The sequence below is a fragment of the Corvus moneduloides genome, chromosome Z (assembly GCF_009650955.1).
Source record: "Corvus moneduloides isolate bCorMon1 chromosome Z, bCorMon1.pri, whole genome shotgun sequence".
Taxonomy (NCBI): domain Eukaryota; kingdom Metazoa; phylum Chordata; class Aves; order Passeriformes; family Corvidae; genus Corvus; species Corvus moneduloides.
The window spans coordinates 57,549,482-57,560,910 of record NC_045511.1 but is presented as its reverse complement, the minus strand read 5'-3'; the positions used below and the strand labels follow the sequence as shown (position 1 = coordinate 57,560,910).

The 11,429-nt window shown below is 41.2% G+C and overlaps 1 protein-coding gene across 1 annotated transcript; it reads right to left on the bottom strand.

The window, feature by feature from the left end:
• Positions 1 to 9,048: 9,048 nt before the first annotated feature.
• LOC116438502 (interferon alpha-2-like) lies at positions 9,049 to 9,806 on the bottom strand. Its single transcript, XM_032097440.1, has one exon. It carries the CDS (start codon positions 9,767 to 9,769, stop codon positions 9,215 to 9,217), a length of 555 nt encoding a protein of 184 aa, XP_031953331.1. The 5' UTR covers positions 9,770 to 9,806; the 3' UTR covers positions 9,049 to 9,214.
• Between the last annotated feature and the right edge of the window lie 1,623 nt (positions 9,807 to 11,429).

The following is an 11,429-nucleotide window of genomic DNA, read 5'->3' as shown; positions in this document are numbered from 1 at the left end:
GGGTTGTGGTAAGGACCAGGAGAGATCCCTCAGCAAATCCCATCATGGGCAAAACAGGCTCGACTTAGGGATATGAAGTGAACTTACTACTAACAAAATCAGGGCAGGATAATGAGAAGTAAAATAAGCCCTTAAAAAACCACCTTCCCCCAACCCCTCCTCCTTCCAGCTCTACCTCCTACCCCAGTGGTGCAAGGAGACAGCGAATGGGGGTTTTGGTCAGTTCATCACTCGTGGCTTCTCCCGCTGCTCAGGGAGAGGGGTCATTCCCCTGCTGCACCCTGGGGTCCCTCCCACGGGAGACAGATCACTGAAAACTTCTCCAGTGTGGCTCCATCTCATGAGCAACAGCTCTGTGTGACCTGCTGCAATGTGAGTCCATCCCACCAGCAACAGTGCTCCCCAAAGTGCTGCAGCATGGGTCACTCTTCCACAGGGTGCAGTCCTCCAAGGACAAGCTGCTCCAGCCTGGGAGCAGCACCCCTCTCTCCACTGGGTCTTCCACTGGATCACAGCCTCATCTGAGGTATCCGCCTGCTCCAGCGTGGGGCTCCTCCATGGGCTGTGGGTGGATCTCTGCATCCCCCATGGACCCAGGGGCTGCAGGGGCACAGCTGCTTCACCATGGTCTGCACCATGGGCTGCAGGGGAATCCCAGCTCCAGCTGCTGGAGCACCTCCTGTCCCTCCTTCTGCTCTGACCTTGGTGTCTGCAGAGTTGTTCCTCTCACATGTTCTCACTCTGCTCTTTTCTGGCTGCAGTTACAACTGCACAACAACTTATTTTTTTATTTCTTCTTAAACCTGTTATCACAGAGGCATTACCACCACTTCTAATTGGCCCAGCTGTGGTCAGCGGTGGGTCCATCTTTGGAGCCACCAGAGATTGGCTCTGCCAGATGTGGGAGAAGCTTCTGGCAGCTTCTCACAGAACCCACCCCTATAGCCCCTACTGCTACCAAAAACCCAGGCCATGCAAACCCAATACACAAGGGCACCTGCAAGGGCTTCCAGGCTGGATTCCAGTTCCTGTCCGTGATGGTGGCCACTCCTGACACAGCCTGGCAGGAGGCAGGGGCAGCTGAGGCAGCTGCACCTGACTAGTGCTAGGGAGGTGCTGCCCACCACTGAAGCATTTTGAGGGCTTTCCTTTGGCAGCAGTGTGGCCCTGTGGAGTTGATGCTCATTCCCTGGTGAAAAAAAATCTCCTGGGGTGATGACATATGAAAGGAGTGATGTTGTCCTCCAAAAGGAAGGATGTTGATGCCTACTCTGTGATGAGGAATGTGGCATGGAAAGGGGCAATGACTAGAAAATTCACTTCAAAGGTGTACTTCTCACCTGAACTATAATGCTCCTATTAATGCACATATTTGAGTGGCAATGCACTGTAGCAATGCAGCCAAGGTACAGGGCTCGTAAATCAATCGCTGCATATATATTCAAGTTCTCCTTTGGGAGATGTAGAATACAATTCAGCCAGTGGATTGAAGTTGATCTGGCCAATCAGACCTGATGCTATTCCTTAGTACAAGAAATCTTTCTCTAAATTCTTGAGTTTTTTCTGCATACAACTTTTATTTGAAAACACATGTGAGGTCCCTTTAGCTGTGTGATTTGCAGTGGTGGTTTTATACTGTGATGAGCAGGAGAAAGTAACAGGTAACAGCTTTTATTAGACTAGAAAGAGGTGGGGATGCTTCTAGGCGCACAGAGTTCAAGAAAGGCTTTCATGCTTAAAATATTTAACACTTTTGTGTGCTGCAAGGACATTCAGAGGAAAGGAAATATTAAATGGCACTGTTGAAACACATGTTAGCTGGATATGGGAACCAGAGAGTAAGTCCTGGAAAAAATCTACCTTTTTATTTGTGGAAAATAAACTTTCTTCTCCACTCTAGCTATTCTCTTGCAGACTAACTTCTGTCTAGAAACTACTTATCCAGCATCAAAAAATTCTCTGTATATTGCTGCTGGCCTCTCTTAAAACAAGCTTTACGACTGTTCAGATTCTAATGTTAAGATCAAGTCTCCTGTGTTTTTCAAAATCTAAACACATTTTATCTGCATTTGATTTCCCTGCATCATGAGGTGGGGAATATACATTCTATCTGGGCATGGTGCTTCTGTCAGGAACCTTTGCAAAGGGATGCTTTATGTAGAAAGTTAATGGCAATCCTGAAATGTTTCATGTGATACAGAAAGAATTTCTTTCTCTTCAAACAGGAAACATCACCAGGCTAAAACATCTGTTCCTTTTATGCAGAGCTTTTGTTTCTAAATCCTTGCTATAAAAGCAATACACAGGTGTGTTTTTAAGAAAAGAAACCATGTGTCTTAAAATTAATTTTCAGTGTTCCTGGTAACTTTATGTCTCCCTTCTTCCAATATTAGATTTTTTGGCTATGTGAATTCAAGCCTGTTGAGTCTGAATTCTACTGTGTTGGCCAGAGTTGGCTAGATTATACTATTTTAAGCACTGGTAAGTCACAGCTCTGAAACGTGTGCTTAGCTGTAAGCACACACTCCCATGCTATTCACCTCAGCTAAAGTAAAAGCATAAATCCTGGGCTGCCTGGGGGACATGGGGCTGATACAGTGCTGCACTGGCCACTCTTACTTCTCACTAGCAGGTGGAGTTATTTGCACAGTGCTGGATGATGTCTATGTTGTGTGACCAAGACTGCTAGTGAGGAAAGGAAGGCTGTGTGGAGGCAGCAGGGGAAGCAAAGTCATCTTCACTGCAAGCAAGTAATGGGGAAAAGTGTCAGTGCTTTTGTCTGTACTCTCAAGCTGGGAAAAAGAGGAAGCAGCAGCTGTGCCAGCTTCACGCTTACACCCAGGAGATTTTATAAATTCAGCAGAGACCTTGGCTTGCAAACAGGTCCTGCCCAACAGAGCTGACTTGCTGGTGTCATCTAACAGAGACAGTCACACCAAAGTTCCCGGCTGCTTTAGGGTGAGAAGAGCTGTACTAGGGGAGCAAGCATTATGCCACAAGGGTCCACCTAATAGATACACAGCTGGCAGGGGGTTAGCTTTACAATTTCATCAGGTGAAAAAAGACGTTTGGAAATGCTTTTGGAGAAAAAAGAGGATCCTGGCCAGTCTGTTAGACTTCGTGTATCCTTTTGCATTTTGCCACCTTTCCTGTCCAGACCTCCCAAAATGTCACTTGGAGAAGATATGGCAGCCTTGCCCTCCTTACTTGTCAGTTCCTATGAGCGTCTGAGGGAGCAGGTCCTATGGCCTCTAGATTGACCTGTGTACTTGCAACCAGCCCCACAGCTCTATGGGAATATGTTGATTTGGGGGATTCATTATTTTCAAGCAATGATTTCAAGCATTGAGGCTACGATATTACCCTAATGCCCAGGCTGAGGTAAAAAATAAAAAGCTACTCTTTCTCTTCTCTGCATAGGATAAAAATGCAAACCATTGTGTTTCTGTAGCACACCTTAATGCTGTTTTTCATTAAAATCTTTCTACATGGAAGCAACTTATTTTTATGATGTAAAGGATGACTTTTTAGGCTGATTATTATAACCTGATTTTACTGTTCTTAAGGAATTTGAATCTGCATATTCAGGGACAATATAATTATTTTTTCAGGGTAACAATTTTTTACAATTCATTTTTCTTTCAGGGAGCAGTGTAAATAGCATCTCTGATTTCCATTAAAAAACCCCTAGCCTTTATCCTTTATCACGTCCTTCCTTCTCATTCCCAACCAGCCTCTTTCCAGCAGAGTGGGAAATTCACAGGTTTTGCTTGGGAGGCTGTGAAAAGATTAACTAAATATCAAAGACATACCCAGTCTTGAAATTAATCATGTTTCTACAGTATCTGTGCCTCCCAATTCACTGCTCTCAGTTTCATTGCTGGATGAGACCCAGAAACCATCAAATATGTTGCTACAATAGTAAAGAGGAAATACTACTAGATGAGCTGGGATATTTCCCTTTATTTAAAGTGTTAGTCCTCACCAAGTCACTCATAACGGAAGTTGTGATAATAGGTTATGACATTTTATAGGAATTTAATGGTTTGTAGAAATAGTGATCTGTGGGGAGCTGGGAAGAAAAAAAAGAAGAAAAAAGAGAAAGCAAACTAAGTGCTTAGTTCCTTGAAATACTTCTAATGACCAGTAATCATGTCCAACATAAATCCTTTTTAAATATGAGTAGCTCTGACAGGATTTAATGCTTGTAACAAGGACAACACTGTGAGTTCTACTGCAGGCAGCAGGAACTTATTTTTAATTATTAAAATGTTATAATCACAAGAAAAAGTCTGTTATGGCCAATATGAGCTTTTCCCAAAAAGTGGAGACCAGAACAGAGTATAGCTCAATCCAAAGAGACTCGAAAAGAAAGTATATTAATTGCTTAAAGAGTGAGCAACGTTTTGAAAAATAGTTGAAGTCAAATAGGCTTTATTATTTTGTCAAAGAAAAGCTTTCTGTTTTATGTAAATATGTCTGTCAAGATATTTCCTTTTTGGGAATTGTAACACACAGTACTCCAGCTAAGTCCAGAGGAAGTTGTGCAGGTTCTGGTCTACCAAGATAAGAAACTTGGGGAATAGTTGACAGTGAGAGTTTCAGTGAGTAGATGTGGTGGTAACTGGTGTGCAGGGGCCAGATATGCTATTTAAAATCTCAGTAGTTAATCTCCTTAGTGTGGATTTTGACTTTGCAAATGCTCTTCAATGCTTTAACAGTTATTTTTCAGAAGGGAGTGTTAACTGTGTTTGCTTTTACACATTCAAAAGCAGACAAAATTATTTGCTTAGAACACTGAATTCCTCGTTGCTGAAGGTAACATGGTTTTAGGATTGTAACTGTGAGCACTTGGGCTCAACAAGGTTGGTCTTAGGAGGTGAACTAACCTTGCAGCCTCTTGTGTAGAGAACTGAGGCAGGACATGAATTTCCCTGTGCTCATCTGCTCATCATTTGCCATTGCTTCTTCCTCAGCTCCACTGAAATTAAACCAGAGAGTTACCAGTTCACATGAGATGGGGTTTTCAATTTTGAAGTCATACAGAGAGAAGAGGAATTAATTCAGGACACAGCGAATGAAGAGTCTGAATGGTGTTTGGAAGCATGGTGGGGTTGGCAGTGTGTGGCTGCAGGGGGGCGGCCCCACAGTAGCACTGCAGCTTCCCTCTAGATTGCAGGCTGGGCTGGATGGGCTTGCACTGGGATGGGTGAAGGTTGAGAAGAATGATTGTCCTCACATTCCCTGTCAGATGTTTACTCCTCTGGGAACTCTCAGCACTAAAGAAGCCCTTGCACCTTCCTAAGGATATCACGATGTCAGTAGAAGTGGGAAATGATGGTACAAATGACTCATCCCTGCCTCTATGAAGATTAGAAGATTTTTGAATATTAAAAACCAGTCACCTTGTTGGAAAGTATCAGTTGCGATCTTACTTTCATAGTTCACAATTTTTTGCTTTGCATTAAATTTCTGAAGCAAAGTAAATTCATTCTGTCAGTTAAAACTGAGAACTGACACCTTCTTTCAGGATTTACTCTATCTTTTTCGCTCTCATATACTGGTCTTCCCTCTGATTGCACCCTGGAAGAACCCAGTGTTCCTCCACAACTGGGAGGGGGAAAACAGATTAGGGCTAGCCCTGACAAGGGGCAGACTGGACTGGAAGGGGTGAGGACCAGCAGGACGCAGTAGTCTGTGGGCACTGTCTTCCCATGAGCAGTTACTGATCCCGTTTCCCTCCCACATCCCCCAGCCCCAGTGTTTGTCTGCCTGCTCCACCACAGCCACCCCTGTAATTTCCCCAGGGCTGCTCTGAAGGACAAGCAACAAGGGCTAAACCTGAGTGATTGTTCAGAGACTTATTTCCACAGGCTTTTGTCCTGTTTTGCTTTGGGACTTTTTTTCTGGTTTGGGTTTGCTTCTTTTTATTTCCCCAACTTAAAAATTAAACCAGAGCTGATGGAACAAGCCAAACCCATGGACAGAGGGCTTTGAACAGCTGTAGTTGATAGTTGACTGTGTCTTGTGAATCATTTTTTCCAAAAGAAAGTCTGGAATAAGCATTCTTCAGTTTTGCTGTAGCTATTCTGAAACTTCACATGGAAGACAAGGCTTTTGACCCCAGTCCCATAAATCCACTCCAGAAAACTAACTCTGTGTAGATGAAAACTTACCAATTTTAGTGTCCCCAAAAGTGAAGCACAACTAAGTCCAGCACAACATGGATAAACAAGATGCTGTGACACTAGACGTGAAAACAGCCACAGCCGTGAATCTGTGCTGCATGGCACTGGTGTGTGAGCCTTATGGAAAAATTTATGAAGCTTCTTGGCTTATGATCAGTCCCATCTTGGAAGGATCTTGTTTCATCTGTGCTGAATTTCCCACGGGGATTTGAGACTTCACATCCACTATTTTATTAATTTCCATTTGAAAATAATGTATATATTTGCCTCATCTGTTTAACTTGTAGAAAAATACTAACTGGAAGAAATACCAGAAGGTTTCAGCTAGACAGGGGCATAATATGCAGCTAATACATATGACTCCAAAATGTTACAAGGGCAAGGTGAAGAGAGATGATCTTCTAAATCTCTATCATTCTTACCTTACCCTTAAGAATCCTTACCTTTCTTTAAAGTAAGAATAAAACAAAGGCATACTGGCTTGCAATTTTCTTTTTCCTTTTTATTTGTTCGGTAACTATGACTATTCCAGGGTCCCCATCTTTAAACGTGTCTTCTAGATATTGTCTCAATACAAATAATTTCAGTTGCCTCACAGCTGGCCAAAAAGTAACTGGAATCAAATGTTGCTTTATGAGCTCCTGTCCATCATCTCTGAGATCTTCTTGTTTTTCAAGAATAATTAATTTTTCTTTCAATTCCCTTCTGTGGACCAGTAGCACTTTATTGATAAGCGCACTCATAGAGAGCTGAAACACTGTCTTGCCAAAACACATGAACATTCACCTCAATTCTTACATTTGTCTCTAATTTCACTTTGCCCTCTAGAGCCCACTCCGGTTTTTTTTCTGCACTGCAAAGTACTGTGTTGACTGAAATACATCAAAACAGATTTTTATTTGGTGATGAGATATTTAAGGACAGCTATGAATTAAAAAGTAAACCTGATGATACAAAAGTTTCTGAACAACTAGTGGGCCATAAATGAATATATTCCAGTTGCAGACAAGTTAGCCAATAAAAACTGGAATCCCTCACAAGAGAGCAGCTGAAAAATATTTCATGTTATTTCCAAATTTTGGTAAAAGTAAGACCACTTCAATAACAGTTTTCTGCATTGTAAAAGCCACCCAAGGATATCAGAGCCAGAAGAGTAAGCAGGCTGAATGTCATTTTATTGTACATATTTGAAGAACTACAAAACAAAACAAGCAACAGGAAAGATTTGAAACAGTGCCAAGGTGGGTCCATTTCAAGTGTGGTTAGTTACGAAGCCCAAGAAATACACATTTTGCTGTAACATTTGTGGCAGGGTGTCACCAGGTGGGAAAAATTACTCTGAATATTTACTCTGGTTTTTTGGTCCTTTTTTTTGTTCCAGATCATGGTGAAGTTGCTAGCTGGTTTTATTTCTGGTATTTCAGCTTGATCCATGAGATCCATGTCTGCCATCTCTTCTTTACCTTGCATCCATGGGTGGTAGAGAGGACAGTATGGACACCCTGCAAAAGAGACCTGTGTCATAGATATGATACCTGGGACCCCATGCACCATCACTGCTGTTCATACCAGTCCATTTTTTGCTTAGATGCACCTTTTTATTAGCTCCACTTTCACTGATATTTCTCTGAATGGCTGGAGATCAGAAAATACTTTGAAGTTGTTCCTTACTTGATGCTTAAACCAACCTGTGGCAATTCCAGCCTTCCAGGACTCACACCACCCTCTTTTGGGATCCACAGACATGCTCTCTCCTCTGCTTCTTTATGCCAGACACAGAAGCCTGTGCCAAATGTACATCGGGGTGGCCACAGATTTTTTTTTTTGTTGTTAAGTTGCTGGGCTTTTACCAAAGTTTTAACTCTATTCTTTCAGTGAAAGAGCCTTGGTATAGCTCTGTTCCCCTCACAGCAAGTGATGAGGGAAAGCACACCATTCGAAATGGAGTTACCCAGGGACAATTTCCCAAGGGTAAAATCCAGGCCCAGTTTTACTGCAAGATGTTTTAAAGAATTTGATTATATTGTAATTATTTCTGAAAGCTGTGTGGTTTGGAGGGGAAATTAATTGGAGGGCTATACGTCTATGTGATTCAATTAGAAAGCAAAGAGAAAGAGGCAGATTTCATGCAGCAATAAAGCACAGCACTGGATGGTGATGTTTGAGATTGCAGTAGCCAGGATGAATATACCCATCAGCAAGTAGAATGTGCCACTGGCAGATGTGGCTTTAGGGTACTTTTGCATAGAAAAGTTATTTCAAATAACCTTTTGAATAAAGTTGAAGTGAATTGGAAACACTGCAGGAAGGAATAAAAGCCTTGCCCCCACATAGTTACAGGTAAATATATTTCAATTAAAAGTAACACTGTCCAATTGGGAAGTTACTACAGAAGCCACAGCTACTGCAAAAAATGTACTATGTAGACAAATCCTTCTATAATTACTTTACATCTTTGAACAAAGCAAATGTTAGAATTACTCAAATGTAAAAAAAATTGCATGCTTGGAAAAGAGGATACAAACTTTCAAAGAAAAATGCATATTCTCACCCTAAGTCAGGACCACTTAAATAAGCAATGTACTACTTAATCTTTGATGCAGTCTGAATCAGTACAGATCTAGCAATGAGGCATGGGGTGCGTAGTTCATTCACAAATATGTGATTCTCTACTTGTAGGTGAAATAGAGATGGAAAGTAGCTGCATGTTTTCTCAGCAGAAAACACCTTAAGATTCACTGTCTGTCAAAGGTTGCAAGACCTTCCTAGAGAGTAACCCTCACTGAAAGTTCATATAGATTAATTTATAGCTAGAGTAGACACCTTGCTTACCAAGGAAACAAATTACATTACATTGAATAATGCATTACATTTTCAAAATTTAATTTCAGAAGCATGATTATTTAAATACAATAAAAATTAACTAGAGCACTGCCACAAGATAGATCACAGAACAAAAAATAAATGCTATTTATAATATTTGTTTATAAATATTATAAATTATGTGAGGTTAAAATCTTTGTACCTTAGTTTTTAAGCTTCCTTGTCACCTTATCAATCAATTGGAGACATCTTCTCATTTCTGCACGGCTGATCTCCCAAGAGCACAGGTCGTGTTGTTTGTATTTAAGAAAAGAGTCTATTTTTTGGAAGTACTTTTTCAGTTTCAGCCTGCTGGCTTCTTTACTCCGACGGTAGTGGGTGTGCTTTTTGATTACACATGCCTCCAACTGCTCAATTTGCAGATAAAGTCCATTTTGGAACTCATCCAAAGCTGTCCCATCCCAGGCAGCTAGAGTCAGATTTTTGCTAAAGATGTAGAAGATATGTTGGAAGATCTCTTCAATGGCAACTCCAACAGTCTCTTTCTGCCTGGGCTGCAGAACCTGCGTAGGAAATTTGAAGGACATTTTCTCTCTTAGACATTGTTGAGGAAACTTTTTGCCCATTTTATCCAAGAGTCGCAGGCTGTTCTCGATCACTTTTCTTTGCTGCAAAGGGAGGTGGTTGCACTGAAGACTGGAAATGATGGTGGTGCATGACAGTATGAGGCCAATTTGTATCAAGCCAATAGTATTCATGATAAAGACAAGCTCTAATGTTCCTCCTTTTGTGTGTATAAATCCTGAGTGCTACGCTGGGTGCTTTGAAGTCATTTGTAGATTCCCATTTCTTCAAAATCTTGACATTTAATTATTCTGTAGGAGAAGTTTTCTTTCATCATTTGTTGGTTTTTAAGGTTTTCCCCCCTGTGTATGCTTTTGACAACACTTTCATTTTCTGCTTTATGACTTCATAGTCTTTTTTTGTTTTGTTTTGCAACTTTCTTTTTATTTCAGCTGGATATTAGAATGTAATGTATGTATGTCAGATTATTTATTCTCTCTACTACTAAAATTCTATAGGAAGTATAAAGAGAATTTAAAATAAAGAGTTATGTAAATACTTGTTTTCCTAATATTCTAGCGGTGGAAGTACATGCTGAAATAAAGTAACATTCTCAATGATGAGTCGGGGACCTGCTGAATACTACTGCCATCCTGCCTCCTACAGCATGATTTATGCCTCCAAGCTTCAATTACGCTTTCTCTACCTACTCATCTTTATTTCTTACAACCATTTAGACTCAAAGGATGGATACATATCATTATAGTGTGTGTGTGTGTGTGTACAAAACTGTGTATTAATATGTGGGTTTTGATACATAAACACTGCTAATTAAATGAAGCCCTGATCTCACTTAGAGACTATAAATGCCATGCAAATACAAACACTAACACGGGAAGAAGTTAGATTAAATACTCCTTTTCCCCCATGAGAGTAACTGAGCAATAGGCAATATCAATGCCAATTGAGTACAGGTCTGAATTCTGACAATAAATGGGGAGAATGAATAGGGGTGACAAAATATTCCTATTAAAATATATTTCCTTGCCATATAATAGAGGTGGTGAGGGCTATCACAGTACTTTGGGATATCTGGCCGCTGTTTTTCATTGTATTTTGACAAAAGCTAGTCTTAAACTGCTGTTTCGCTGTCTCCCCTGCCTCCTGTGAATATATATGTGATTGCAAAGGCAATAGTCTGTAAGTGATACTGTCTGGATGAAGAGGTCTGATAAACTGGTTTTTTAGTCTGACACTTGGCTGTGTATTTGTTGCATAAAGAGTATGCAAGAGTGGCAGAAAATAAATCCCCTTGGTTTCCAGCTGGTCCCCAGAGAACAGATGGGCTAGGTGCAGCTGGGCTTAATTTCTGATTAGAGCCAACTTGTCACTCTAAGTCCAGTCACATTCAATGAGATCCCAGAGGCACCAGTGGTGAGGGTTGCACTCTAAGTCTGGTCTCATTCGCAATCACAGAGTCACAAAATTAGTGCAGTTTAATGATTCAACACAGTCTGGTTGACTTGAATAAGAACTTTCAAGAATCCAGATTCACCAATAGTTCAGTTTATTGGGGCATCAGGTTATAGTTTCTTGTTAGATTTCCAGAGATAGATTCACTAGACATGACAAAAGTGTACCGTGCTATGCACAAGTGTTCCCAGGTGTACTCTGACACAGCTGGAGGTCAAATCTTGCCAAAGAGGTGTCCATGATTTGGGGAGGAGAGAGGAGCAAGCCCATTGACTTGTCTGAAAGGTGCTCATGTTCTCGTCCTCTGCCATGAAGGATTTCAGATACCAGTTTATACATATGGGAGAAGTGAGCATGAGACTGCAGCCAAATCCTTGTTAC